Source organism: Oryzias latipes, chromosome 24, assembly GCF_002234675.1.
Source record: "Oryzias latipes chromosome 24, ASM223467v1".
In the NCBI taxonomy this organism is placed as follows: Eukaryota; Metazoa; Chordata; class Actinopteri; order Beloniformes; family Adrianichthyidae; genus Oryzias; species Oryzias latipes.
Window position 1 is genome coordinate 23,535,948 of NC_019882.2, and position 25,173 is coordinate 23,561,120.

The 25,173-nt window shown below is 41.4% G+C and overlaps 1 protein-coding gene and 1 long non-coding RNA gene across 3 annotated transcripts; both read right to left on the minus strand.

Moving 5' to 3' along the window:
• Positions 1-247: 247 nt before the first annotated feature.
• Positions 248-983, minus strand: LOC111947086. 2 transcript variants are annotated; one of them, XR_002872889.1, is made up of 4 exons: positions 823-983; positions 674-708; positions 432-490; positions 248-274 (listed from the first exon to the last, which is right to left on the minus strand). It is a non-coding gene; the product is annotated as an uncharacterized LOC111947086 (long non-coding RNA). The 2 variants fall into 2 exon arrangements; XR_002872888.1 differs by having other exon boundaries at positions 254-490.
• A 19,819-nt stretch (positions 984-20,802) lies between these two features.
• Positions 20,803-24,650, minus strand: LOC101169677 (fez family zinc finger protein 1). Its single transcript, XM_004086984.4, has 4 exons — positions 23,554-24,650; positions 23,007-23,141; positions 22,659-22,791; positions 20,803-22,030 (listed from the first exon to the last, which is right to left on the minus strand). Exons 1-4 carry the CDS (start codon positions 24,319-24,321, stop codon positions 21,795-21,797), a joined length of 1,272 nt encoding a protein of 423 aa, XP_004087032.1. The 5' UTR covers positions 24,322-24,650; the 3' UTR covers positions 20,803-21,794.
• Between the last annotated feature and the right edge of the window lie 523 nt (positions 24,651-25,173).

The following is a 25,173-nucleotide window of genomic DNA, read 5'->3' on the forward strand; positions in this document are numbered from 1 at the left end:
GGGGGGGGGTGTCATCTAAGATAGTGTGACCGAACGCCCTCTTACATTTGTAACCCAAATGGAGACTGGATTTGATAGGTTAAAAACATAATTAATTAAAAACTTGACACAGATTCCATAAAAGAGAAAGTTAAAATGGACTCGGACAGTTGGACTGCACTCCAACACTGCATGAGGGCGGCTGCCTCCAAGATCACCTCAGCCCCACTGCACCGGCGGGTAGCCACAAACTCCACCAAAGGAAGGTCTCTGATCCAACTCTCACCAGGAGCACCTGCTCAGGGCCCAAATGCACACAAAAACACACCACAACCCAAACAGTGATTAAAAGAAAATACAAAACAGAAGAGGTGCACCTGAGCAGGTCACCACCAATTTATGGGCTGAAAACAGGGGAGTCCCCCTTACACAGTACTATATATGGCACCCACCAGCTACCATAAGGATAAGAGGAGGCAGCCACCTTCAGCCAGGTCCAGACACCAAGATACTAAAAATTAGCACAAAGCAGTTTAAAAATGGATAAAAGCAAGGGCGTCAAGCTTGATTAAAACATTAAAAACAATGACTAAAAACACTACAAGCAAAACAGCAGTGGCAACTCTGCTGGAAAAAGAAAAATAAGTTAGTTCTCCCCTGGGACAAACACATGTTTTGCAAACCCTTATTTTACCTCTCATGCCCCAGGGTCAGAACTCATGCCACCACCTGTTAATATGAATAGAGTTTAAAATCTTGCAAACTCAAATGCTTAAAAACTTTAAAAGGACTCAAATGATTAAAAGCTTTAGTAAAAAAGGTCCACATGTCAAGCTCACCCACCAAGGCCAAACCAGGAAACCAGCACCTAGATGGAACTCCCACTGCTGCTATTTATCAGCCTTGTGAGCCAATCACAGCTCAACAGACAGGTGCTGGCCATGAATGTTCATCTATGGAACACCATGAGGGACAAACTACCACCCACAGCCCTGTCTGTCACAATAGCACAAGGGTTAAACAAAATAAATATATAGATTTTCAAACAATTACCAAAGAGACATTTTTTTCAAAATAAATTGGGAAAAAATTAATTACAATTTTTCTTTTTTTTGTTTCAGAGAAGGCCCCCGGTTGAAGTCCTGGCTGGGGGACCTGGGGCCTCATTTATAAAGCTTTGCGTAGGATTTGCGTCAGAAATGGCGTACGGATGAAACATAGGACGTGCGTACGCAAAGAAATATTCGGATTTATAAAACCGTGCGCACGCACATCCTACGCATCTTTCCCTTAATAAATCACAACCGATTCTAAATGCAGCGCAGCTTTTTGCGGCTTCATGACACGCCCATATTTGTCCATAAATAGTCCGTGAAACGCCCACAAATGAATATTCATTGATTGCGGAACCATGGCAAACACAGAGAGGAAATCAAAAAAACGTGACTTCACTCAATGTGACGTAGAAGTTATCGTTGGCGAGGTGGAAAAGAGGATAAAACGTTGTTTGGAGGGAACAGTGTGGGCATTACTAATGCCAAAAAGGCACGTGAGCGGCAAACGGTGGCGGACGCCGTAAATGCTGTAGCCTCACAACCATTCGAGGTTGTGAGGCTACAGCGCTCCATCGGGGGGGGGGGGACACCAGAGCGCCAGATGCATGCGCCGGGGGGACCGGAGCGCCAGATGCACCGGGTGACACGCGTGGTTCCTCCGAGTGCTCTTCTGTAACGCCGGGCCCAAAAGCCCGCAGAGGTCCAACAGGACGGCTGGAGGAAGTCAGAACCGGCTCATAAGTCACTCGTCCTCATTTGCCAGCACGTCTTCTTGCTGTCTAAAGATGCGTTCACTCCGAATTCTTCCATTTGCCACATCTTCTAAGAGCGTAAGATCAGCCATTGTGCGTCATTACGCATTGTGATGGGGCATTTTATTTCCCTCCATTTAATTACATCTGACAAGCTACAGATGTCGGTAATAATCAACGTGGAAATGGGAAATTGATCAGCAAATGTAATTTCTTGTTGCTTTCTGAATGGTTGAGACATACGCCATACATTGTTTTATCAAAAATAAAACAAACTAAAGGCATATGCATGAATACCATAATTCCATAGCTTATGAAGAAATGTTTTACTATGAAAACAACTTTCCCCAGTGGATAATTAGTACGTCCGTCCGTCCGTCCGCACGCCTGCACCTATATCTGCTCCGCCAGACGGACACATTGACAAGAATATCAGTTTTGTACATTATTTCGTTCTGTTAACTATATTATTTATGAGGATGAATTGCACAACATGCCAATATTGCAGAACAAATTTCACTTTTCTTTTTCCAAATAAGTGTTCATTTGAATTTCTGTTGTAATTTTCGTTTGTTTCACTGCTGATCGATCAAACGGGTGTTGGTGTAGCTGTTAATTGTAAGACTTGCTTTGTGAAGTCTTCATGTTATTTCTGAGAGGCAGGATTGTCACTTTCACCTGTTTCTTCCATCTGCCGACGGTGTCGCCGTTTCTCATTTCACCCGTTTTTGTGCGTACGCCTGGGTCAGAGCTTGCGTGGAGGACCGCACATTTTCCCGTCAAGTTTGCTTTTTATAAATCTCAACTATTGCGTTGAGAGTGGCGTACGCCTTCTTTTGTGCGTACGCAACGTTTATAAATGAGGCCCCTGAACCAGAACATCAATGGGGGACCTTTCTGTGTGGAGTTTGCATGTTCTCCCCTGCATGTGTGGGTTTCCTCCCACCGTCCACAAACATGCTTCAGGGATTAATTGGTTAATCTAAATTGTCCATAGGTGTGAGTGTGCGTGGGTGTATGATTGTGGCCCTGCGACAGACTGGTGAACTGTGCATGGTGCCCCCTGACTTTGCCCATAAGTGGCCGGGATAGGCTCCAGCAGCCCTGTGACCCCGAAAGGAACAAACGGAAGAAGATGATTGAATGAATGAATATTTGTTTCAAATATTCAGCAACTTATATCCAATTCAGAATAGTTTGTCCCTCTTGTGTGGTTACTTAAACCTTTCGAGTAGAGCACGATATTGTTCACATGATGTGCATTGTTTATTTAATAAATAAGAAAAAATACATCAGAAAAGGTCTAAAATCTATTATAACGGCTCCTCTGCAGAAGCTAGCGCCTCTTGTGGCTGCATAAATGTTCTAAATGCATCTGGACAATAAATGAATTGTAGAATTTGTTGACGCAGCATAACATTTTAGTTGATTAAATATATAAACAGTTTTGGGAAGACATCGTGTATAAATTTGTACAAGTGTAGAATTGTCATGCTATATCATGTAAATAAGACAGACAATCCTCTGCTTTGAGCCCGTTTTTCCTCTTCCTTCCCTTTTCTTCTAAAAGCTGCCACTGAGGGCTTGTTTTGCTGCCTTTTTTTATCCTTAAAGGGCCTGAACCATGCAAACTCCATTTTTTGAGCTTTTAAGTTAATTATAATGTTCATTGCTCACGAAAAGAAACCCAAAGTGGTATTTTGATCCATTCATGCATTTCTGAGTTTTTCTCTAAAAACCTGCACTCTGAGCACCAGCCCCTCCCAACCCACGAAACCGAGCAGGTTCTCACAAAATGGCACGTCCCGTCCCACGTCCCGGGAAGTGGGCATGGGGGCTGTTCTTTGAAATGGAAAGAGCTGTTCTGTTTTAGTAGTCTTGCATTTTTCAATGAGCTCCGCCTGCTATCATATGGAGAATAAGCACTTTTTAATTTGTGTTTTATGATCGCAGGGCTGCCAACTTTTTATAAAAGCTTTGAGTGAGACTCAGAAAAAGAAGTCACTCTGTGTGTCGGCAAGTCGTAAGATGAGTCAAGTGTGGTTTTATGAAAGTGTAAAGAAAGCACCATGAGATAATAAAAAAAAGATGAACTGAAAAGTAATAAAAAAATGAAATTTTAGAGAACAACACAGATGATTCACCATAATAACATGAGAAACTAAGTAAACTACATACTAAAACAAGACACAATGCAAACCTAAGTAGTAATGACATGTGACCTTTTTTTAAGCTTTGAGAATTTCAGTGGATAGCTCCCACTTGACACGAGGCCCAAGGCCTTCTATTTTAATTGTCATTGATGATAAAGTTCCATCTAAGGCCAAACTGTTTGTGTTCTTCGTTTTGTTTAGACCCACTCTGCAAGGTTAAGTGGCCAACAGACATATTTCAACTAAATTGAAACAATTTATTCACCCAAAAAGAAAAATTTTTTTTTTGGTAAAATTACCTTTGTGATTATGAGAAAAGAAAAACAAATAAACATGCACAAAATGTTGTTCTTTTTGTGTAAAATTTTTCACGCATCATAAAATCATATAAAATAATAAATCAATCAATCACTGTTTAGAAACATATTATTGTTCTCATTTGATTTTTGTGAGGTTACATAAAACTGCTTGTTAATAAACTGGAAGGAAAAACAACTAACTGGACCTATCCTGAAAAAACTGTGGACTGTGGAGACTCCTTTTTTTAATATATATATTTTTGGATTCTAGTGAGCCGCAGGATTTTGTCAAGGAAAAAGTGCACATTGACTCAAAAAATATTGAGAAACTCTGAGTTAAGAGTTAAACGTTTAGCTCCAAACTAAATATTTAGTTAAAAAGCAAAATAATCAATGTACTTAAATTCCTTTTTAAAAAAAATATTTACTTACAAAGCTTAAATGTTTAGTTTGGAAATAAATATCTTGGTCATTTCTAAAAATGACCAATATATTTGGAATAAACTAAATGTTTAATTGTATAAATTGATATATTTTTCTAAAGTTTCCAATTTGACACTTTCCCTTGATTCTTCTCCAGTTTTTCCCTCCCCTCAGGTAAAGAGTCTGGGTGTCATCCTTGACAGTCCATTATCCTTTCAGTCTCACATCAATAGCATTACTCTCTCTGCCTACTTTCATCTACACAACATTAATTGTCTCCGCCCCTCCATCACCGCTCCGTTTTAGTTCATAGTCTGGTCACTTCTCGCCTTGACTGTTGCAATGCACTTCTCTCTGGTCGTCCCAAAAAAACTCTAAATAAACTTCAGTTGGTCCAGAATTCAGCGGCCTGCATCATCACCAGAACTCCTTCCTTCCATCACATCACTCCCATTCTCCAGCAGCTGCACTGGCTTCTAGTAGCTTTCAGGATTCAATTCAAACTTTTCTATACATTCAAAGCCCTCCATAAGCTGGCTCCCTCTTATCTTTCTAATGAATGAATAGCTTTTATTGTCACATGTACAGCATTTACACTGACATAAGAGATGAGTTATCTCCTCCTCCTAATCTCCTCCATATTAACACTTTCCCTCGCTGTCTCCGGTCTTCTTCTTCCCTTCAGCTTTCTGTCCCTCCGGCCCACATGGTCACAATGGGGAGCCGTGCCTTCAGCCGCTCGCCTCCCCAACTCTGGAACTCCCACCCCCAGACCTCCTTAATATTGACTCCTTTTGAATTTTTAAATCTGTTTAAATTTGCTTTTCCAGATCACAATTTTTCATCTTCTGCTATGTGATTTTACTAATTAAGAAAAATGGCACCGCTGCCAGAGACGTGCTGCCGATCTGCTGCTTTGTGTGACTCTGAGTGTGAATGGGGGGACTCCAAACCCCACAAGATTGTTTACGAGAGAACTGAACTACTGGCTCTGAAGAAAAGTAAGGTTGGACTGAGGCATGACATTCCCAAAGAGTTGAGAAGGAGATACAGAGGGACCAGAGCCGGCGCAAATTTAAAATTAAAGACTCTCGTCAAAAAGGAACGCAGCCGGAGATACAAGCCACCAGCTCCCTCGGTGATTATGGACGATGTAAACGCCTTACCAAATAAAACAGATTAACTCTTTGCGTCTGTTGGGAGTCAAAGGAACTACAGAAAGTGCTACTTATTTATGCTGACAGAGACTTGGCTAACAGCGAACACACCTGATATCAATGTGGTGCTACCCACCTTCTCGTTGGTACAAGCTGACAAAGACGCCGGAGCGTGAACATTAACACTGCAGCAGGAAAAGCAAAGGAGGTGGCCTCAAATTTTCCATCAACAATAGGTGGCGTAAGCCTGGACACTTTATCATAAAAAGAATATATGCTGCAGAGACTGTGAGCTTTTCGCCGTTAGCATCTGTCCGTATTTCCTACCTTGGGATGCCTCAGCTGTCTGTGTTTACATCCCTCCAAGAGCACACATGAAAACAGCTGTCATGATCAACACAGTGGCAGAGCTCCAAACCTGGCACCCAGAGGCACTCGTGGTCATCTCAGGGGACTTTAATCATGTCACCCTGGATTCCACGCTATCATCTGTTCATCAATTTTTATCCTCTCCCACTGGTGGTGATAGTACTATTGATTTGTTTTACGTCAACATCAAAGATGCATATCAAGCCACGCCTCTTCCCCCTCTCTGCAAATCAGACCACGTCCTGGTTTCCTTAAAGCCTACCTACACATCCTTTGTGAAGAGGCAACTTGCAACAACACGAACAGTGAGGAGGGGGACACCTGAAGCGGAGGAGGAGCTCAGGGATTGTTCTGGAAGCATTACGGAGAGGACATTTAGGGAGCAACTCAGTGCATAACCGATAACATGAACTTCTGCATTATTGTACCAACAAAGAAAGGACACTGTTTTGCTAATAATAAACCCTGAATCACTCGAGGGATAAAGAGGATTCTCAATGAAAAGAAGAGAGCATCAAATCAAAGGTTGGAATGAGGCATGAGATGAGAAAAATGAAGACAAAAATTGAAATTGAAAGAAAACATCAAGGAAGTGTGGTCAGGGATGAAAACAATCACAAGGTGCAAAAAGGTGACTGGTGTGGTTAGGGGAAGCACTGAAAAAGCCGATGACCTGAAAACCTATTCTAACAGGTTTAACGGTACACCTGTCATTCCCACTGTTTCCAATATCAGCCCGATCTGCACCAAACCCATCACTGGTCTCTCGTCACTGCCTGCTCCTACCCTTTAGTCAGCTGATGTCGGTCCAGTCGGTCAGGCTGCTCCTTCATTTTTTAATCACGATATCTCTCCTCCCCCCTCCTCGGCATGTGATCCATGTCCTGGATCATGGACTTCTTAACCAACAGGCTGCAATATGTTCCATATCAAATACCCTCAGCTGCAGTGTCGGGGCACTGAAAGAAACTGTTTTGTCTCTTGCCCTGGTCACGCTATATACGTCTGACTTCTGCCATAATACCTCAACCGACCATGTATCAGAAGTTTTCAGATGATGCAGCCATTGTGGCCTGCATAAATGGGGGGGGGGGGGGGGGGTACAGGCAGCTTGTGGAGGACTTTGTGGACTGGAGCAGGAATAATCAGCTGCAGCTGAATGTGCAGAAGACCAAGAAATGGTCCTGGAGTTCAGAAGAAAGCTTCCAACACCTTAACCCATGTACCCCTTGTGCTATCCTAGGCACTTTAACATTGGGAGTTGGGTCATGTAGACCCACTAGACCGGGGGTCGGCAACCCGCGGCTCAGGAGCCGCATGCGGCTCTTTAGCGCTGCCCTAGTGGCTCCCTGGCTCCCAATGTTTAAAAATTTTAAAAGATGGGGGAGAGAAATATATTTTTTGTTTTAATATGGTTTCTGTGGGAGGAAAAACAAGAAACAAACATTCTTAACGTTTTCCAATGCTGTAGAATATGTAGAATAAATATTGTAACGCCCAGCAGGTACGTCACTTGCAACGGGAAAAACGGGAGCCAAGCTGACCAAATAGTTGAGCTGTCAAACAACTGGCTGCTATGGAGAACTGTCCGTGTCCCATCCACCACACGACACCGAACGGTCTTAGAGAGGAGGAGGCAGAAAGAGAAGCTGAGAGCGAAGCCTCTTCTCTGGCACAACAAGCCCATTTATTTTGAACACGCACCATATTGAACATTGCACTGGAGTCAACAACCTCTCCCCCTCCCACACTCACGGTGCAACATAAAGAAACAAACATAGCAGGAAGAATAAACTAAGGTGGAACAACAAAACTGCCATATGAAAAGAAACGTGGGTAAACAGAAACGCTCCTGCTGAGCCCTAATCAGATCAGGAGACCAACTCCCATAATCCCCTGCTGCTAACAGACCTAAAATGCACATGACCCTGTGATGACTGCAGTCACACAAGATTATTATTAAGGTGAAGTGTACACTTTTCATTTGTAGTTGTGTGTATTTTTTTGCTATGATTATTTGTGTATATTGATTCTTTGTTTGAGTTTTCATGTGGAGCTGTACCGGCTTGAGGTGGCCAAGAGATGGTGCCAAATGGAGCGGCTTTCAAAAAGGGTTCTACCATTACCTGGACTCCATGGGGGAGGGAATGGGTTTCTCTGTTCTGCTTGTGTTGTGTTTTGTCTTAACCCCCCCCCCCCCCCCCCCCCCCCCATTGTATCATTAGTGGTTCAATCCACTTACTTAAAAGTCCTCAGGTGTGTGTTAATGGGAGGTCAGTCCTTTGGGTTCTTTCCTAAGTTGCAAGTTTGTTCACCTCTTTTATGGGCCCTTTTAAAACTATGTTTGTTCAGTGGGATCCTTGACATTAAAAAGAATTTATTTTTGGACTAAATATCTGTGCTCTTGGCCGTGTTTGTCTGATCCATCACATTGGTGTCAGAAGTGGGATCAGTTGGTCAAGAGCTCAGGTTATTTATTCATTCCCCTTTTCCCCAAGCACCCATGCAAAGAACCATGAGAAGTGGCAAAGCTTCAAGAGGAGATGGAGCAAACCAGCGGATGGATTCTTAGGCACAAACCCTGGAGGAAAAAGAAAATGGAGCTTCTGGAGGGACAGACTGCACTGAGGGCCTAGGTAAGGAACCAACAATTATGGATATGATGTCTCTTCTCCGTGCTCATATGGGACAGCAGGAAGCCCGGGAAGCTAAACAGAAAGAGGAGCAGACACGCCAGGAACAAAGATTTAGAGCGCTTCAACATCAGTTCCAGCTTCTTCAGGTAGAAGTACAAGCACGCACCACACCTGCTCCTGATTCCAGGTTAAATCAATCTGAACCACCAGACTTGGAACCTTCGGAGGTGGGTTCTCTCACCCAAAGTGGCTCTGGCAGCAACCTCATGAATGCCCCATCAGGTCAGTCACACTTCTATGAACCCAGAATGGAAAGGCTGACAGACGAGGATGATATTGAACATTTTTTGACAACCTTTGAGCGTATTGCAGCAGCTTGTCGATGGCAGAAAGTGGATTGGGTGTTTCATTTAATACCTCTACTTACGGGCAAAGCTAGAAGTGCATACGTACACATGGATGTTGAGGACTCCTCCGAATATGATAAAGTAAAGACTGCCATTCTCTGTAAATATAATGTGAACCCTGAAACGTATAGGCAAAGGTTCCGCTCCTTGGATGTTAACTTGGATGAAAGTCCCAAGGAACTTTATGCAAGATTAAAAGAGCTTTATGTAAAGTGGATCCAGCCCCAGGGTAAAACAACACAAGAAATTGGAGAAATCATCATCATCATCTTAGAGCAATATTTGAGAATGTTGTCACCTGAGTTGCAGGTTTGGATCAAGGAGCATGACCCTAAATCAGCTGCAGAGGCTGCGACCCTTGCAGAGGTTTTTGTGGCCGCCCGTAAAAGTGGACAACCATGGAGCTACATTTCAGTGGGACCAAAAGATAAGTCAATTGAACAAAGACCAGCTCCGAGTGGGGGCAAATCTCAAAGGAGTCAGTTGGCTAATAAACCTTCAAACCTTTCTGCCAGAAAACTGATTTGTTATCTCTGTGGGATGGAGGGTCACACCAAACCTAACTGTCCACAAAATTCAGCCAAAATTACACAGATGTGTGTGGTGCCATGCAACTGTACAAGGCCAGAAAATGGAACCAATGTAAAACTAGCATCAGTTGATGTTAATGGCAGAACTCTGACAGCACTGATGGATTCAGGAAGTGATCAGACTTTTGTACGTAAACAGTACGTCTCTTCAAGTGTTATTTGTACTGACAGAACCATCCCTGTTTTTTGTATGCATGGAGATGTAAAACCATATCCAACAGCTGATTTATACATCAAAGTGCATGATCAGACTTATCTCCTAAATGTGGGTGTGTTAGTTGATCTTCCATATCCAGTTGTACTCGGACGGGATCTCCCTGTCCTATTTGATCTTCTGAGAGCTAATCGTGAATGAAATGTTGCAGTGACACGAGCTCAGGCTAAGATGTTGGAGGAACCCAATTCAGCTCTCCAGGCGCTGCCATTCTTTCATGCTGACATGGAAAATGCACCCGGGAAATCTCGTAAGTCACGCAGACAGAAGAGGTGTGAAAAACTGTGCCACTCTGCGTTGCATAAAAAATCCACCCCAGACCCTGAACCACCTTTGGGTTTTAAGATTCCTGTGGATTTTGTAGACCTGCAACGTGACGATCCAACATTGGCACCTTTTTTTCAGAGAGCAGTGGAAGGAACACCTGAGACTGGATCAGACCTCTGCGCTGCTGAAACCTTTTTTTTGAACCAGGGCATGCTCTATCGTAAGCAGGGGTCCCAAACTCAGTTAGTTGCACCACAGGCAGTGAAGGATTTGGTGTTGACCTTGGGCCACTCGATCCCATGGGCCGGCCATTTTGGGAAACACAAAACCACTTCTCGAATTAAAAAGCATTTTTTTTGGCCTGGCTTGCACTCTGATGTTGCATTGTTTTGTAAAAGTTGCCCTCAGTGCCAGAAGTCTTCTATCAAAACCCCTCCCAGAGCTCCACTTCAACCTTTACCAATTATAAACACTCCATTTGAGCGGTTGGGGATGGACATTGTCGGCCCTCTTGAAAAAAGCAAAGCAGGCAACCGCTACATGCTTGTTATCACGGATTACGCCACAAAATATCCAGATGTGTTTCCGCTGAAGTCCATAAAGGCGAAATCAGTTGCTTCCTCCCTTGTGCAATTGTTTTCTAGAGTTGGTTTTCCCCTGGAGATCTTGACGGATCGTGGAAGCAACTTCATGTCAAACCTGCTGAAACAAGTCTACAAGTTGCTGGGTATTAAAAGGTTAAGAACAACACCATATCACCCACAGACAGATGGCCTTACGGAAAGGTTCAATCAAACCTTGAAACAAATGCTAAGAAAGTTTGTCGATGAAACAGGCAGTAATTGGGACCAGTGGCTACCATATCTCCTTTTTGCTTATAGGGAGGTACCACAGGCATCAACTGGGTTTTCTCCTTTTGAACTACTTTATGGTCATGAAGTGAGAGGCCCTTTGTCACTGTTAAAGGAGACATGGGGAGGTGAAAATAAGGAACACTCTGTTAACCTGCTTTCGTATGTTCTACAGATGAGGGAACGTTTGGAACGGATGAGAGAGCTAGCCCACTCTCATATGTTAGAAGCTCAGCAGTATCAGAAGGGGTGGTATGACAAATCAGCCCGGCAGAGGTCTTTTAATCCTGGGCAAAGGGTCCTGGTACTGTTGCCAAGCGAAGGCAGCAAATTACTTGCAAAGTGGCAGGGTCCATTTGAGGTTCAGCAGAAGCTGGGACCATCAACATACAGAGTGGCAACCCCTGGGCAACCCCGTTCCAACAGGGTGTTGCATGTCAACCTTCTTAAGGAGTGGGTGTAAAGGCCCACAAAGATTGCTCTGTTAATTAGAGGGGTGCAGGAGGAGGAAGATGGGGAAGAACAGTATCTACCAGTGACCACCTCAGTGGACTTGGATCTCAGCCACCTGCCTCAGGAAAAACAACTTCAGGTGAGAGCACTGACCAATTCAAAAGTGTTTCAAGAAAATCCAGGGAGGACGAATATTGTCTCCCATGACATTGTATTAAAGGAAGGAGCATCAGTGAGACGTTTGAGTTACAGAATCCCAGAGAGGTTGCTGATCCCACTGAAGGAGGAGGTTGACCTAATGTTGTCCCTTGGGATTATTGAACCCTCAAAGAGTGACTGGTGCCACCCAGTGGTCCTGGTTCCAAAAAAGGATGGAAGCATGAGGTTCTGCATTGATTTCAGGTATTTAAATGCAAACTCAAAATTTGATTCCTACCCCACTCCTAGGATTGATGACCTAGTGGAACGGCTGGGAAAAGCAAAATACCTTTCAACTATAGATCTCTGCAAAGGGTATTGGCAGGTCCCCCTTGCTGAACGATGCAGAGAACTAACTGCTTTCCGGACACCTGTGGGTTTGTTCCAGTTCACTGTCATGCCCTTTGGACTCCATGGTGCTCCTGCAACGTTTCAGAGGCTGATGGATAAGGTGCTGTATGACATCTCCAACTTTACAGCAGCCTATTTGGATGACATAATTGTCTATAGTGATACTTGGAGGAACACATGAATCATCTGGAATGTGTTCTAGAGCGTTTGCAGTCTGCTGGCCTGACAGTCAACCCCTCCAAATGTGACTTTGCTAAAGCGGAGACTCAGTATTTGGGGTATGTCATTGGGAATGGGATGATAAAACCTCAGGTAAACAAGGTCTCTGCCATCGAGGCATGCCCATTACCACAGACCAGAAAAGAACTGAGGTCATTTTTGGGTATGGCAGGGTTTTATCAACGTTTTATCCCCCATTTTTCTACCAGGGCAGCCCCTCTTACAGATATGACTGGTGCAAAGTGTCCAAACAACATCAAATGGACAGAAGATGCAGTGACGGCATTTAAAGACCTTCAAAAATCCCTCAGTGAGAGCCCGGTTTTGTATAGTCCAGACTTTGAAAAACCATTTGTCTTGCAAACTGATGCCTCAGAGAGAGGGTTGGGAGCTGTTCTTCTGCAGGGAACATCTGAGGAGCGGCACCCAGTGGCATACGTCAGTCGGAAGTTGTTGCCGAGAGAAGTCCGTTATTCTACGGTAGAGAAAGAGACTCTGGCCATAAAATGGGCTTTGGACTCCCTCAGATATTACTTGCTGGGACGGGAATTTATACTGGAAACGGACCATAAGGCTCTTCAGTGGCTCAACAAGATGAAGGATTCAAACGGAAGGATTACCAGGTGGTACCTCTCAATGCAGCCTTTCTGCTTTACCATCCGCCATGTTCCTGGCAAGATTAACTGCATCGCGGATTACCTGTCCCGCCGTCCTGACCAGAGTCCTGAAGGGGAGGGGAGTGTGATGACTGCAGTCACACAAGATTATTATTAAGGTGAAGTGTACACTTTTCATTTGTAGTTGTGTATTTTTTTGCTATGATTATTTGTGTATATTGATTCTTTGTTTGAGTTTTCATGTGGAGCTGTACCGGCTTGAGGTGGCCAAGAGATGGTGCCAAATGGAGCGGCTTTCAAAAAGGGTTCTACCATTACCTGGACTCCATGGGGGAGGGAATGGGTTTCTCTGTTCTGCTTGTGTTGTGTTTTGTCTTAAACCCCCCCCCCCCCATTGTATCATTAGTGGTTCAATCCACTTACTTAAAAGTCCTCAGGTGTGTGTTAATGGGAGGTCAGTCCTTTGGGTTCTTTCCTAAGTCGCAAGTTTGTTCACCTCTTTTATGGGCCCTTTTAAAACTGTTTGTTCAGTGGGATCCTTGACATTAAAAAGAATTTATTTTTGGACTAAATATCTGTGCTCTTGGCCGTGTTTGTCTGATCCATCACAGACCCCCACTACAATATTACATTTCAACATTTCTGTCAACGAAGATTTGCGTCATAGCCTGCGATACATGTTTCTATCAGCAGGGTTTTTTTTTTTTTTTTTTTACTTTTAGCGGACCGCTAGGCAGGTGGCTGATGGAAATCAAACCACCGTCAGTTCCGTGCATTTCTTGAAGTTGAAAGCGAATATTCTGATCTCCTGCTACACAACACAGTCCGATGGCTGTCCAGGGGTGACGTTTTGCGTCGCTTTGTCGTCTGTTTTGAACACGTGAAAACATTCCTGAAAAGTAAAGACCTGAACTACCCGCAACTGGAAGATACTGAGTGGCTGGAAAAGCTGCACTTTTGGGTGGATATGACTGTGACAAACACCTAAATGAGCTGAATGAAAGTCTGCAGGCGCACAAAAGCTTGAAGCTGTTCTGTCATTCGAGCACAGCTGACTGTCATGGGGCACGTCATCACTCACGTTCCATTTTATTGTTTTTTGTTCGAATCCTCAAAATAAAAATGACATCAAAAATCGGATTTCTTAATTACATTAATTTTATCAAAGCAATGAAACATAATTCATTGATATTGTAATGAAGTTAAACTTGCACAACAGAGCAGTCACGTGACGCGTCGTTCTTTGCAGAATGCACTGCAGGGCAAATAAACATTTCATCGTCAATAATGCTCTATGTATTTTTAGCAACTTAGTTATTTTGATAGTAGGCTAATATAGCTAATATAGATACACATTGCATGTGTTGCCTTCATTATAAGGCTTAAACAGGGCTTTTAATATTTTGCGGCTCCAGACATGTTTGTTTTTTGTTTTTTTCGTGCAATTTGGCTCTTTCAACATTTTGGGTTGCCAACCCCTGCCCTAGACAGTGCTCTGAACCTTTTTTCTTCAATGATTTGTGATCTTCACTGGTGTCCATGGATTACATGAAATCTTTCCACCTTTATCCACCTTTGTCATGGTAGGGAGAACACCTCAATGGAAGGGGGGGGGGGTCATCTAAGATAGCACAAGGGATAGATTAAGGGATGGTACAGTCCTACAACTACCTGGGGGTTGGATAACAAGCGGCACTGGACCACCAATGCAGACCACCTTAACAAGAAGAGCCACTCCAGGCTGTACTTCCTTCATAGGCTGCGCTCATTTAACATGTGCTCCAAACTACTGCACATGTTTCATCAGTCTGTAGAAGCGAGTGCCCTCCTGTATACTGCTGTGATGCTGGTGTGGCACCTGTAAGAAGATCTCCCAGCGGAACAAATTAATCCATACGGCGAGCTCCGTGGTTGGACTCAAACTGGCATCCGTGGAGCACGTGGCAGAGCAGAACACTTCGTTCAAGTTCAGGGATACTGTGAGCAATTCCTCACACCCGCTGCACCAGGCCTTCACCGGGAGGAGGAGCGTGTTCAGCAGCAGACTAGTGTCCCAACGCTGCTCCACAGACAGACCGAGGAAGTCTTCTGTCACTGGTGCTATACGACAGTACAACTCCCTGACAGAGCATCAAAAGTCGATAACCTTATTGAATTTTAATTTTTGAAATTTGTATTGTTCTATTGTATTAGATTTTCATATCTGAATATTTTATTGATTTATGATATATTGTAAATAATATGTTACTATTCTTAACTAATAGATTTTAATATTGATGGTTTTTGTGGCTTTATTCTTTTAATTGTTTATCTGATTGTGTGTGGTGAATGCATGCAGCTTATTCATTTCCTTTAAGATTAATAAAGCTTCTTCCTCTTGTTTTTAAAGTTTAATCCTTTGGATTTAAACTTCAAATTTAAACTTCAAGGGTTGCTTTGCATTCCAGAAATTTGTCTCCAAGCGACTTTCGCACATTTATGAGTAAAAGAACTTTACCAGAGCTATGCACATACATATATATACACAATAGTTTAACACCACCTCACTTAATGTCATGTTTGTCAATTGTGCATCTTGTTGGACTACATCTTGCACTTTTTTCTTTTACTTGAATAATTACTGAAATGCCGCACTCTTTCCTTCAGGTCTGCACATTGGCCCACTTCTTCAGTAAAGTTTGTGTGTGTTACTTATATGTACGCTACTTGGGATAACAAAAAACATGCTAATAATAAAATTAACTATTGATATGCTAAAGTTATTCATTTTTTAATCTTATATATGAATCTTCCGGTTCCGGGGTTAAGGCAGGACGCGTGGTCGCGGCTCTCTGCGGATACTATCTTCAAATTACTTAAGAAGTTGATTTTCTCCAAAAAGAGAGCTGACCATGCCCCCGAAGAAACCCCAGGAATATGAAGAGCTCAAAAAATCTCTTGACATTATTCAAGAAACGCTGAAAAGTTTTATGGATCAAGTGTCGGCTAAACTAACGCCGCTCTGGGAGATGATGGAAGAGTTCCGAAGATTTCGGGCTCAAAACGAGCAGGGAGAAAACCGGGTCGAGATTCTGGAGAAAAGACTGGACGATGTGGAACAGCAAGTAAGGATGAATAATGTCATTCTCACTGGAGTACCAATCAAGCCTCGAGCGAAGCTGAATTCAGCTGGAGCTAGCGCTGCTAATGCTAGCGCTAGCGTAGCTAGCAGTGCTAATACGGAGATCGATGCGTCGCTGGAACAGCAAATACATTCATTTCTCACATCTAAAGGGATTTCCCTGGATCTCAATACCATCGAGACCTGCCACCTGCTCCCCAGGAGAAAGGAGACGGATAAACCAGCGATCCTCATCAGGTTTGTGAATCACAAACACAAGCTAGCTCTGATGAATCAACGCAAAAACCTGAAAGGTTCGGCTGCTTATCTGAACGACCATCTGACCAGGAGGAATGCTGAAATCTCAAAACATGCACGACTTCTCAGGAAGCGTAAGCAGATTGAGAACACTTGGGTTAAAGGCTGCAGGATTTACGTCAAACCACTCGGTCCAGAGGACCGCACCAAGGTTATGGTTGTGAACACCATGAAGGACTTTGAGAAGTGTTTGATCACGGTCGTCTGAATCAACGTGGAGTAATAAATCAAAGAGCCAAATAATTTCAAGAAATATGACACCTGGAATCTTCACTTTCTCCATAAGTCTGACGTCACCTGAATAACAGCAGAGAGTTCTGACCTGCAGACAATTTGACCTCAACTTTCACCGCAGCTGATATCAGCTGAAGAAGGATATGGACCTGAATCTAATGTCTGCAGACATAATATCGAAGAGAACTATTAACTGTTTTGAACCCAGAAGATCAGCTGTTATCAGTAAAAGAAGAAATACCAACCTTGGACAATCGACAGATTGTGGACCCTTTTAATTTTTTTCCTTACAGCATTACCTTATTATAAAAAAAGAAAAAAAAAAAAAAAAAGAAAAAAAAATTAAAAAAGTAAAACAAATGATTAATCACTTATTGAAAATTGTTAAATTGATTGACTTTTGATGATATTACTTCACTAGCTCCTAAAATTGATAAAATGATTCAAAAATCTTTCCTAATGTAGCATAATTTTGCACATGTTTTTAACTTTTGATACTTGATGTAATTTTGCTATGATAACTCCTGAAACAGTGTTGTCTATTTTACTGGTATAGTATTATGTTTTAAAGCATATGAATGACTTTTAAAAGTAACATAATTTGCATATATTTCAGATGCTGCATTTGCCATGTTGATTTCTAAAGTTATTTTTGACGTAGTACTTAAGTAATTTCATCTTTGGCACGTGCCTTATTGATACCTTATGATTCTTAATTCTGTCTGATAAAACCTAGGAACCGGATATTGATAAATCATGTAATAAAATGGTTATAGTATAACGGGGTGGAATTATATAAGTTCGCTTCTTTCCACTCCCTTTCAAGCAATTTTTATTAATTATGTCTAATTATCCTAAGTTTGATTAGTTACTGTATGAATGTATAACTGATGATTATATTGCTTTTGTGTGTATTCTATTTGATTGCTTGAAATAAACCATTTCAAATCAAATCAAAAATATTAAGAATTCATTTGTAATTCAGTGTAAAAGACGTATCTATGTCTAAAGTCACAGGTTTAAGATTCAAGTCTCTTATCCCGTGTAGCACCACTTTACGTTCAAGGAAACCTTTGTCACAACAATGATGAAGTCATAATGTGCATTTACTATATTTACAGTCACACTTATTTACTCAATAGGAAAAAAAAAGAACCACACATTGAAAAACACAGTGGTATTTTGTGCTTGTTTTAATGATTGGACCCTAACAGCAATTCATTACAATTAAAAAGACAATAAAAAAACAAACATTTGTCATAAGTTCTAAAAACAAAAGACTTATTCAAGTTTTGATTTTCTTAATTCAAGTTTATTTTATCTCTATATGTGTAGTCTTTCTTTAAGTGTTCAAATAACAGTCTATGCTGCCATTTTTGCTACACTGTTTTTACTGTCAGTAAAAACTCCTCAACTTTGTTAAGCATCCCATTTTCATTTGGAAAAAAATAAAAAAACAACTCAGACATACTTTCAAAAGTACGTATTATACTCATATGTACGTTTTTCTCTATGGAAATATAAAGGTTTTACTAAAACTTGAGTTTTTACATTTTGTTACCATTTTAATTGATCACAATAACACACAAAAAACTTCACTTATTATTTCATACCAGTCAGAGCTTCAATCTCATATGTCTTACATTCCACCGTCATGTGTAAATATATGAAAATATATTATAAATAAAGCAATGATTTAAGCTTTTTTTTCTTTTTCTTTATTTTTTAAATAATTGCTTGTTATTGTGTCAGTAGCCAAGACTAGTAAGTTCAAATGTCTGAGCAGCCCTGACCAGAGGTCAAGATTTAATAAGAAATGTTCTGATGAATTTTTAATTGAAAACTATACTTTAATTGTAGGGGGGGCATATCTTCTTTCTCTTTCGGCATATGTGAAAACGTAAAGGCCTATACAATGCAAAATTCATTTTTTTAGCTTTTAAGTGTATTATAATGTTCATTCCTCATGGAAAGAAACCCCAAAGTGGTATTTTGATCCATTCATGCATTTCTCTGTCGTAGATAAGTGAGAAACAGCCCCTTCCTGGAAGAGTCTTCGCTGCCAGCTCCGCCCCAGACTAACACACACACCCACTTTCTCCGTGGAGCTAGCTGTGATCAGCTAAATGCTTTCAGTTTTATGCACAATATGCACATTCTTCTTTGTAAAAGTTAGAAGGTTGTTTGTTTCTGACAACTGGGTTGGAAAAGAAAATAACTATTATTTCCTTAAAAATTCATTCTTAGGTGAGCCAAAGGTAATTCATTATCATTTACATTGATATTATTTACTATAAAAGGCTTAAGAATAGCATGGTATTAACCCTTTAAGTTATGCATTTTTGTCTCCAGATGGCTGAAGCACTGCAGAAGGTTTTCTTAAAGTGTAAAAGTACAACTTCAGAAATGACTTGATTAAATCTGTCTTTAATTTGGGACTATTAAAAGTAACGTGGATACTATTTAGTAATATATCCTGAGGCTTGTAGAAGAAAATTTACAGTTTCCATCAGTCTGAAGACTGAAATTTATGTTTCTTTTTCCTTCAGCATTATATAAAGCGGCAGATCATAATATCAGAGAAACTGTTTTTTATTTATACTTTGCCAGAATTAATCTCAAAATGAAAGTTTAACTTGCTGCATTTTGCGTTTCTGTGCTTCATATTACTAGACCAGGTTTACACACGCCAATACAAACATGTTTTTGTTTCTAATAATTCAAAACCATTTTAAGGATGAAAGAAATGGAATATGGTAATTTTGTCAAGAATGTACCCACATATAGACATATTTGAAAAATGAAAAACATGTGTAAGTCACTGAGTAGAACTGAGTAGATCAGGACGTTAACAAGCCTTCACTTATATGCTAATGAAGTATTTTCTTATTTGTTTTAAATCTGTAAAAACAGGGATGTGCGGTGAGGTTCACAGCTGGTGAACCACTAATGTCATCAGTCAGATTTACAAACATATCCCCACATTGTTGCAACGGTTTCAGTTTCTTTGTGTTTGGTTCCTTTATTTCCTGTATAGGTTTCAGTTACTTCCTGTTCTATTTTGTAGTATTTCCTGTCTTGTTGTAGTTTTACCCTTCCCCATCAGTCCTGAGTGTTTCCACCTGTGTCTTGTTGCCTTGTATGTATTTAAGTCTTGTCCTTCTCTTCCTCCTGTGCTGGTCCATATTATGTCATACCCCGTGTTCCTGTGTGGTTCGTGTTGCAGTGGTTTTGTTTTGCAGGTTTTGGTTTATTTATTAAAGCTCCTTCTTCTCTGAAATGTCCTGCCTCCTCCTCTCTGCACCTGGGTACTTCCTCATCCTCCCCCCTGTAACAATTGTAGCTTATTCACCATTTGATTGGTGTGTTGTTTAAAATTTCTTTTTAACATTTTTCTTCCGTTTACAAACTGTAGCATGGGAAAAAAAATCCCCCAAATTTTTATCATTGACTTACTTTTACTTATAAATGAAGTCCATATGCCTCTCCTTCTGAAGACACACACATCGACAACCCGTTTTTGTAAGTGTTCCTTTTCTTCAGCTTTAAAAGTCTCTGTCTCAGTGGAGATCACTGCCAGAGACGTGTCTCCACAAATTCCTGGGTTTAGACACGTAATCCTCCATTTAGAAAATGATGCTAAACAATAACTGTACGTCTGCACTTGACTTGCTACCACTAATTCTATCAGTCTTTACTTGCAGTGTCACACTAGCGCCCTCTGCCTTGAGGCACAAGTACTACATACAGTGTATTTCTAATGCGCATTTTTAGCAGATCAAAAAACTACATGGGTCACAGACTGGCACCAATGTATTCAGATAGTTGGCTAGAAATATAGCAAAAGTAGTAATTAAAAATAAAGCGTCTTTTATGATGATGGAAAGACCAAAACAAGAAAGCGCATGCATGTGCTGCAGCTCAGTCAGTTTGCATGCTGCGTAGGCACGATGGCTGGTGCCTCACCTGCTGCTTTCTTGTGTATTTCAACAGGAAAACCGTGAATTTGCTACATTTTTTTTTTTACCAAAGAAGCATTGAAACCCCACACAGAAAAAAAGTAATCAAAGAATAGACATGTCTAAAAGGTATTTTAGATTTTTATTTGTAATTTTAAAAAGTATATTCATTTTATTTAATTTATGTATTATTAAGCTGTATTTTGCAGGTAAGGCACAGCCTCACCTGCCTCTCTGGACTGCTGCACTGGTAAAAATATAAATGTGTACACAATTTCTTGCAGTTATCATTTTCTTGGCCTTAAGAGACTTGTTAACAAAAAATCAATGCACTCTCATGATGTCACAACTGCTGATAGTGTATTACTCAAATATTCTTAAAAGAAGGTAAACTAAGTATTCTGAATATGGTATTTTTTATTCATAATATTCTGAATACATGTCAACGTAGTCACTGAAATATAGTTGTTAAAGAACATTTATGACTGAATTAAAAATGCTACAATAACAAAAAAAAACCATCCATCCATTTTATTAAGCCCCTATATCTCTGTGGGGGTCATGGGGATGCCAGAGCCTGTCCTGGCTAAACTGTTGGGTGAAGGCAAAGTACTGCCTGGACAGACTGCCAGTCTGTCACAGGGCAAACACACTTCACCACACACGTACTTGTACATCCCAAGGGACACTTTAGAGTTACCAATTAACTTATGAAGACTGTATTTAGACTGTGGGAAGAAACAAGAGTACCTGGAGAAAACCCACACATGTATGGTAAGAGCATGCTAACTCCACACAGCAAGGTCCCAGCTGGGATTTGAACCAGGCAAAAGCACTAAGCTCAGCCCAGCAAGCAAAAAAAGAAAAGAAAAGCAATAATTAAAAAACGTGTAAAATTGTTAAACTTATGAATTCTGTAAAATGACTTAAGTGGTTGGTTTAATATGTTTGCTGTATTTTAGAAAAACAAACATAAGGAGACATGTTTCAAAATCATAGCATTGGGGTTTATGGTTTAAATACTTTACAATACCCATCTTCATTAATCAGTTGTGTGTTAAAAAAATGCACAAAATGAAATATGATTTTTATTAACCCTTTTTTCTGACACCTGAAGATGTAGAAGGGTTTACGTTCACACATTTCTGACAGGCAACAGGGGATAAGTGAGACAGGGTGATTGTTCAGGTCTCTCAAGACTCCAGGGGTGACTGGCCACCAGCTGGGTCATGCAGCTTCCTGACATGTTTCTTCAGATCAAAGTTCCTGCAGAAACCTTTACCACAAGTGGGACAGGTAAAGGGCTTCTTGTCATTGTGCGTGTGCATGTGGAAGGTGAGGTTGTAGACCTGATGAAATGCCTTGCTGCAGATGGAACATTTAAATTGTTTTTCCCCACTGTGGGTCAACTTGTGATTCTTGTAGTTCCCTGCAAAGTATAAGTTACATTTAAAATGAAATACTTTACATAAAAAGGCAAACTGAAATTTTCACAAGATTTTATAAGTATGTATTTCTATCATAACATTTTTCAGGTAAGACAAAATTATTTTCCTATAATCTTGTCAAAGAACAGCATAGCTTTAAAACATTTTTATAAATAAAAACAGAACTTTTTATAAAACCTTTCAGTAGGCTATCACATTTATTTAAAAGCACTCTTTGATTTATGACAGTTTTATAACTTCAGCCAATGTTGTCTGCACATGGCTTTTTAAAAAAAAAACAACCTAAAAGATAAAATAGATTTATATCAGTCACGTATTTTTTGTATTAAACCCAGCCATTACCAGCTACACTTTGTTTGAAACTGTATTACTGTATGCAGTTTGTCAATACTCTGCTGCAGTGTTTTTAAATTAGTTACTGAGATAATATTTTACCAATTCATTTTTTTTGTTGGTTTTTACCAGAAAAATAGAAATTTCACTAAAGTTCCTCCAAATAACAATCTAAGTAGCTTGGAAGACATTACTGTTCCTACAGGACAATAAATACAGAAAACATTTAGATCGAAATAAATATTTTATCTAACATTGGTTAAAATGTGGTCTTACCTTTTTGATGGAATCCTTTCCCACAAAACTCACACACAAAAGGTTTGTAGCCTGCGTGGATGCGTGTGTGCGTGTTTAAGGTGGAACTCCGGTTGAAGGCTTTTCCACACTGGTTACATTTGTGAGGCTTTTCCTGCAATATGTTTTCGGAAGAAAATCTGTTATGAAATGCATTGGATATTTAGAAAATTAAATTATATTTCTGACTGAAACCTAAAGCTGCAACATCACACAATAACGATTCTCCAGGCGCACGTGATCTCGTTTAAACTAAAATGGAAAGCCGGCTACGAATCCCACACTGTTCTTTCTAAACAGAGACGCTTGGAAATGTTTCCGTTGTGTCACCTGAGTGTGGATGATCTTGTGCCGGCAGAGCGTGCTTGCCTGGCGGAAACCTTTCCCGCAGACCTTACACACGAAAGGCCGGGCGCCCGTGTGCACGGGCATGTGGCGCGTCAGATTGTAATGCGCATTAAACACCTGCAAAAAGAAACCAGCAAATAAATACTACTACTCCCTTTTCAGAAAAGTAATATTATTATTATTGACTGTTTAAAAAAAAGAAAACAGCGAAATTAATTTCTCGAGTATCCATTACAACATAAAGGAGAAAATACAACTGATAATTTTAATTGTTGAAGTCTACCGACTCGGATCTTTTTTTAAACATAAGAATCGAATGCAAAATGAAATGGACCTATTTTTTTTAATTTTTTTTTATTTGATTTGATTTAGAAACAGTCAGAAGATGCTCGTTCAGCTACGAGTTTCTTTTTTCCTTTTTTTTTAATAGTTTTCGTTTATATTAGGCTGTTGCTCATAAATCATTTTATTTTAGGTCTGGGTAGTTGAGTGATGATCATTTGACGTTGGTCAGAAGTGAGACGCTCACCTTCCCGCAGACCTCACAGGTGAAAACTTTGGGCTTGCTGTTGTGGCAGGAGGCGCCGAGCCGGACGGCTGCCGCGGAGCCTTTCAGCATCTGATCCCGGTCCTTCATGTAATTCTGGACGTGGCTCTGCTGAGACGCTGAGATTGAGAAGCGCTCACTCGGAGGCTGCAGGCTGGCTTTGCTTTTCTCCACCATCAGAGCTTTGTGACGGGCGGTCAGCAGATACGACGCCATTGGGTGCAGGTTGACCAGACCGGTGGTTTGGGTGCAGGCGCCGCCGTCTCCGCTGCAGTTCAGGTAGCACACGGTCCCCATAGCGGACAAGGACGACTGGTTGACGACCCGGGGTCTGAAGAGTTTGTACTGGCCGATAGTTTGGCTGACAGAAGCGTCCTCTTGTGGGTTCGTACAGTTCAGTCCAAAGCCGAAAATCTCCGCTGAGGCCGGCAGAGAGCAGGTGTCAAAGTGACTTCCTTCCAGACCGGGTATGCTGAACCGGTGCGCCGTTTCGTATCCAAGCGGCACCAGTGGAATCATACAATGGAGCGAAGACGGGCACGCATCGGGGTTTCCCGCGGGAGCGGGCTGGTACCAGGTGGGAAGCGGAATCGACCTGGGTTCGGGTGTCCTGGCCATAATCCGGTCGATGGAAAAAGAGAGAGGCTTGCTGCTCCCGCTAAAGGCGAGGATGTCTGAGCCCGCGGGCCGGCTCCCAGAAGCCAGGGGGGAACCGAGGACCCCCGCTGGGCGACAGAAAGAACCGTCCATCACCTCCGCATCAACAGCTTTTAGAGAACTGCAGCAGCACAGACAGAGGCTCGGGGTCGGTGCTGTTCCTTACAGGTCCACAAAAAAGGGCATGTGTGGCGAAGACCCCCACCCTCCTCCAAATCTCTGCTCCGTTCCTTTCCCTATTGACGGCTCTCAGGGTGGCCTTCACTCGTTCGATAATTGCGTGTGGAGAGCCGAGACCTTGCTGATCGTTACCGTCCGGGAAGAAGCTAGAAGGTAAATAATTTGCTCAATTCTTCTCAGCTGATTGTCGACGCTTGTTGCGGCTGAATGAAGGAGAAGATGTTCTTTACTTGTCAGACTCCTGCTCAACTGGGAAGAAGTTGCTAAATCCCAGGTTCCTTTGTGGCTTTGCGTGACATCACGTTTCATCCCAGTAGCCTGCTTCAGACGCACAGCGGCCTCATCAGGAGCTGGCAAGAGTCGGAGGTCAGATTTGAACATGTTTGCAATAAAAGTAAACCTTTAACGAATGGATCAGATGACGACGGAGTGAAACCATAAAAATGGATCATGTTATAAAACAAAAATGTCATTTCAAATCAGCATTTTGTACGTGGACGTGTTTGTTCAAAAAGATCTATGAAAACATTTATATTTGAACACATCCACTCCGGGACTCAGTCCAGCTTCGTTCACGGGCCTCTACATTGGCCCATATTAATTGATTTAACATTTATGTTATGAAATATGAAATTATTTGCATACACGGTTATTTCACACTTAAAAATGTCCATTCACAGCAACTAAATAAATTCAAGGTTCAAGCACATTCCTGCTGCGGAACAAAAGCCCACCCCCGCACAGGAGCGCACACAGATTACGCAT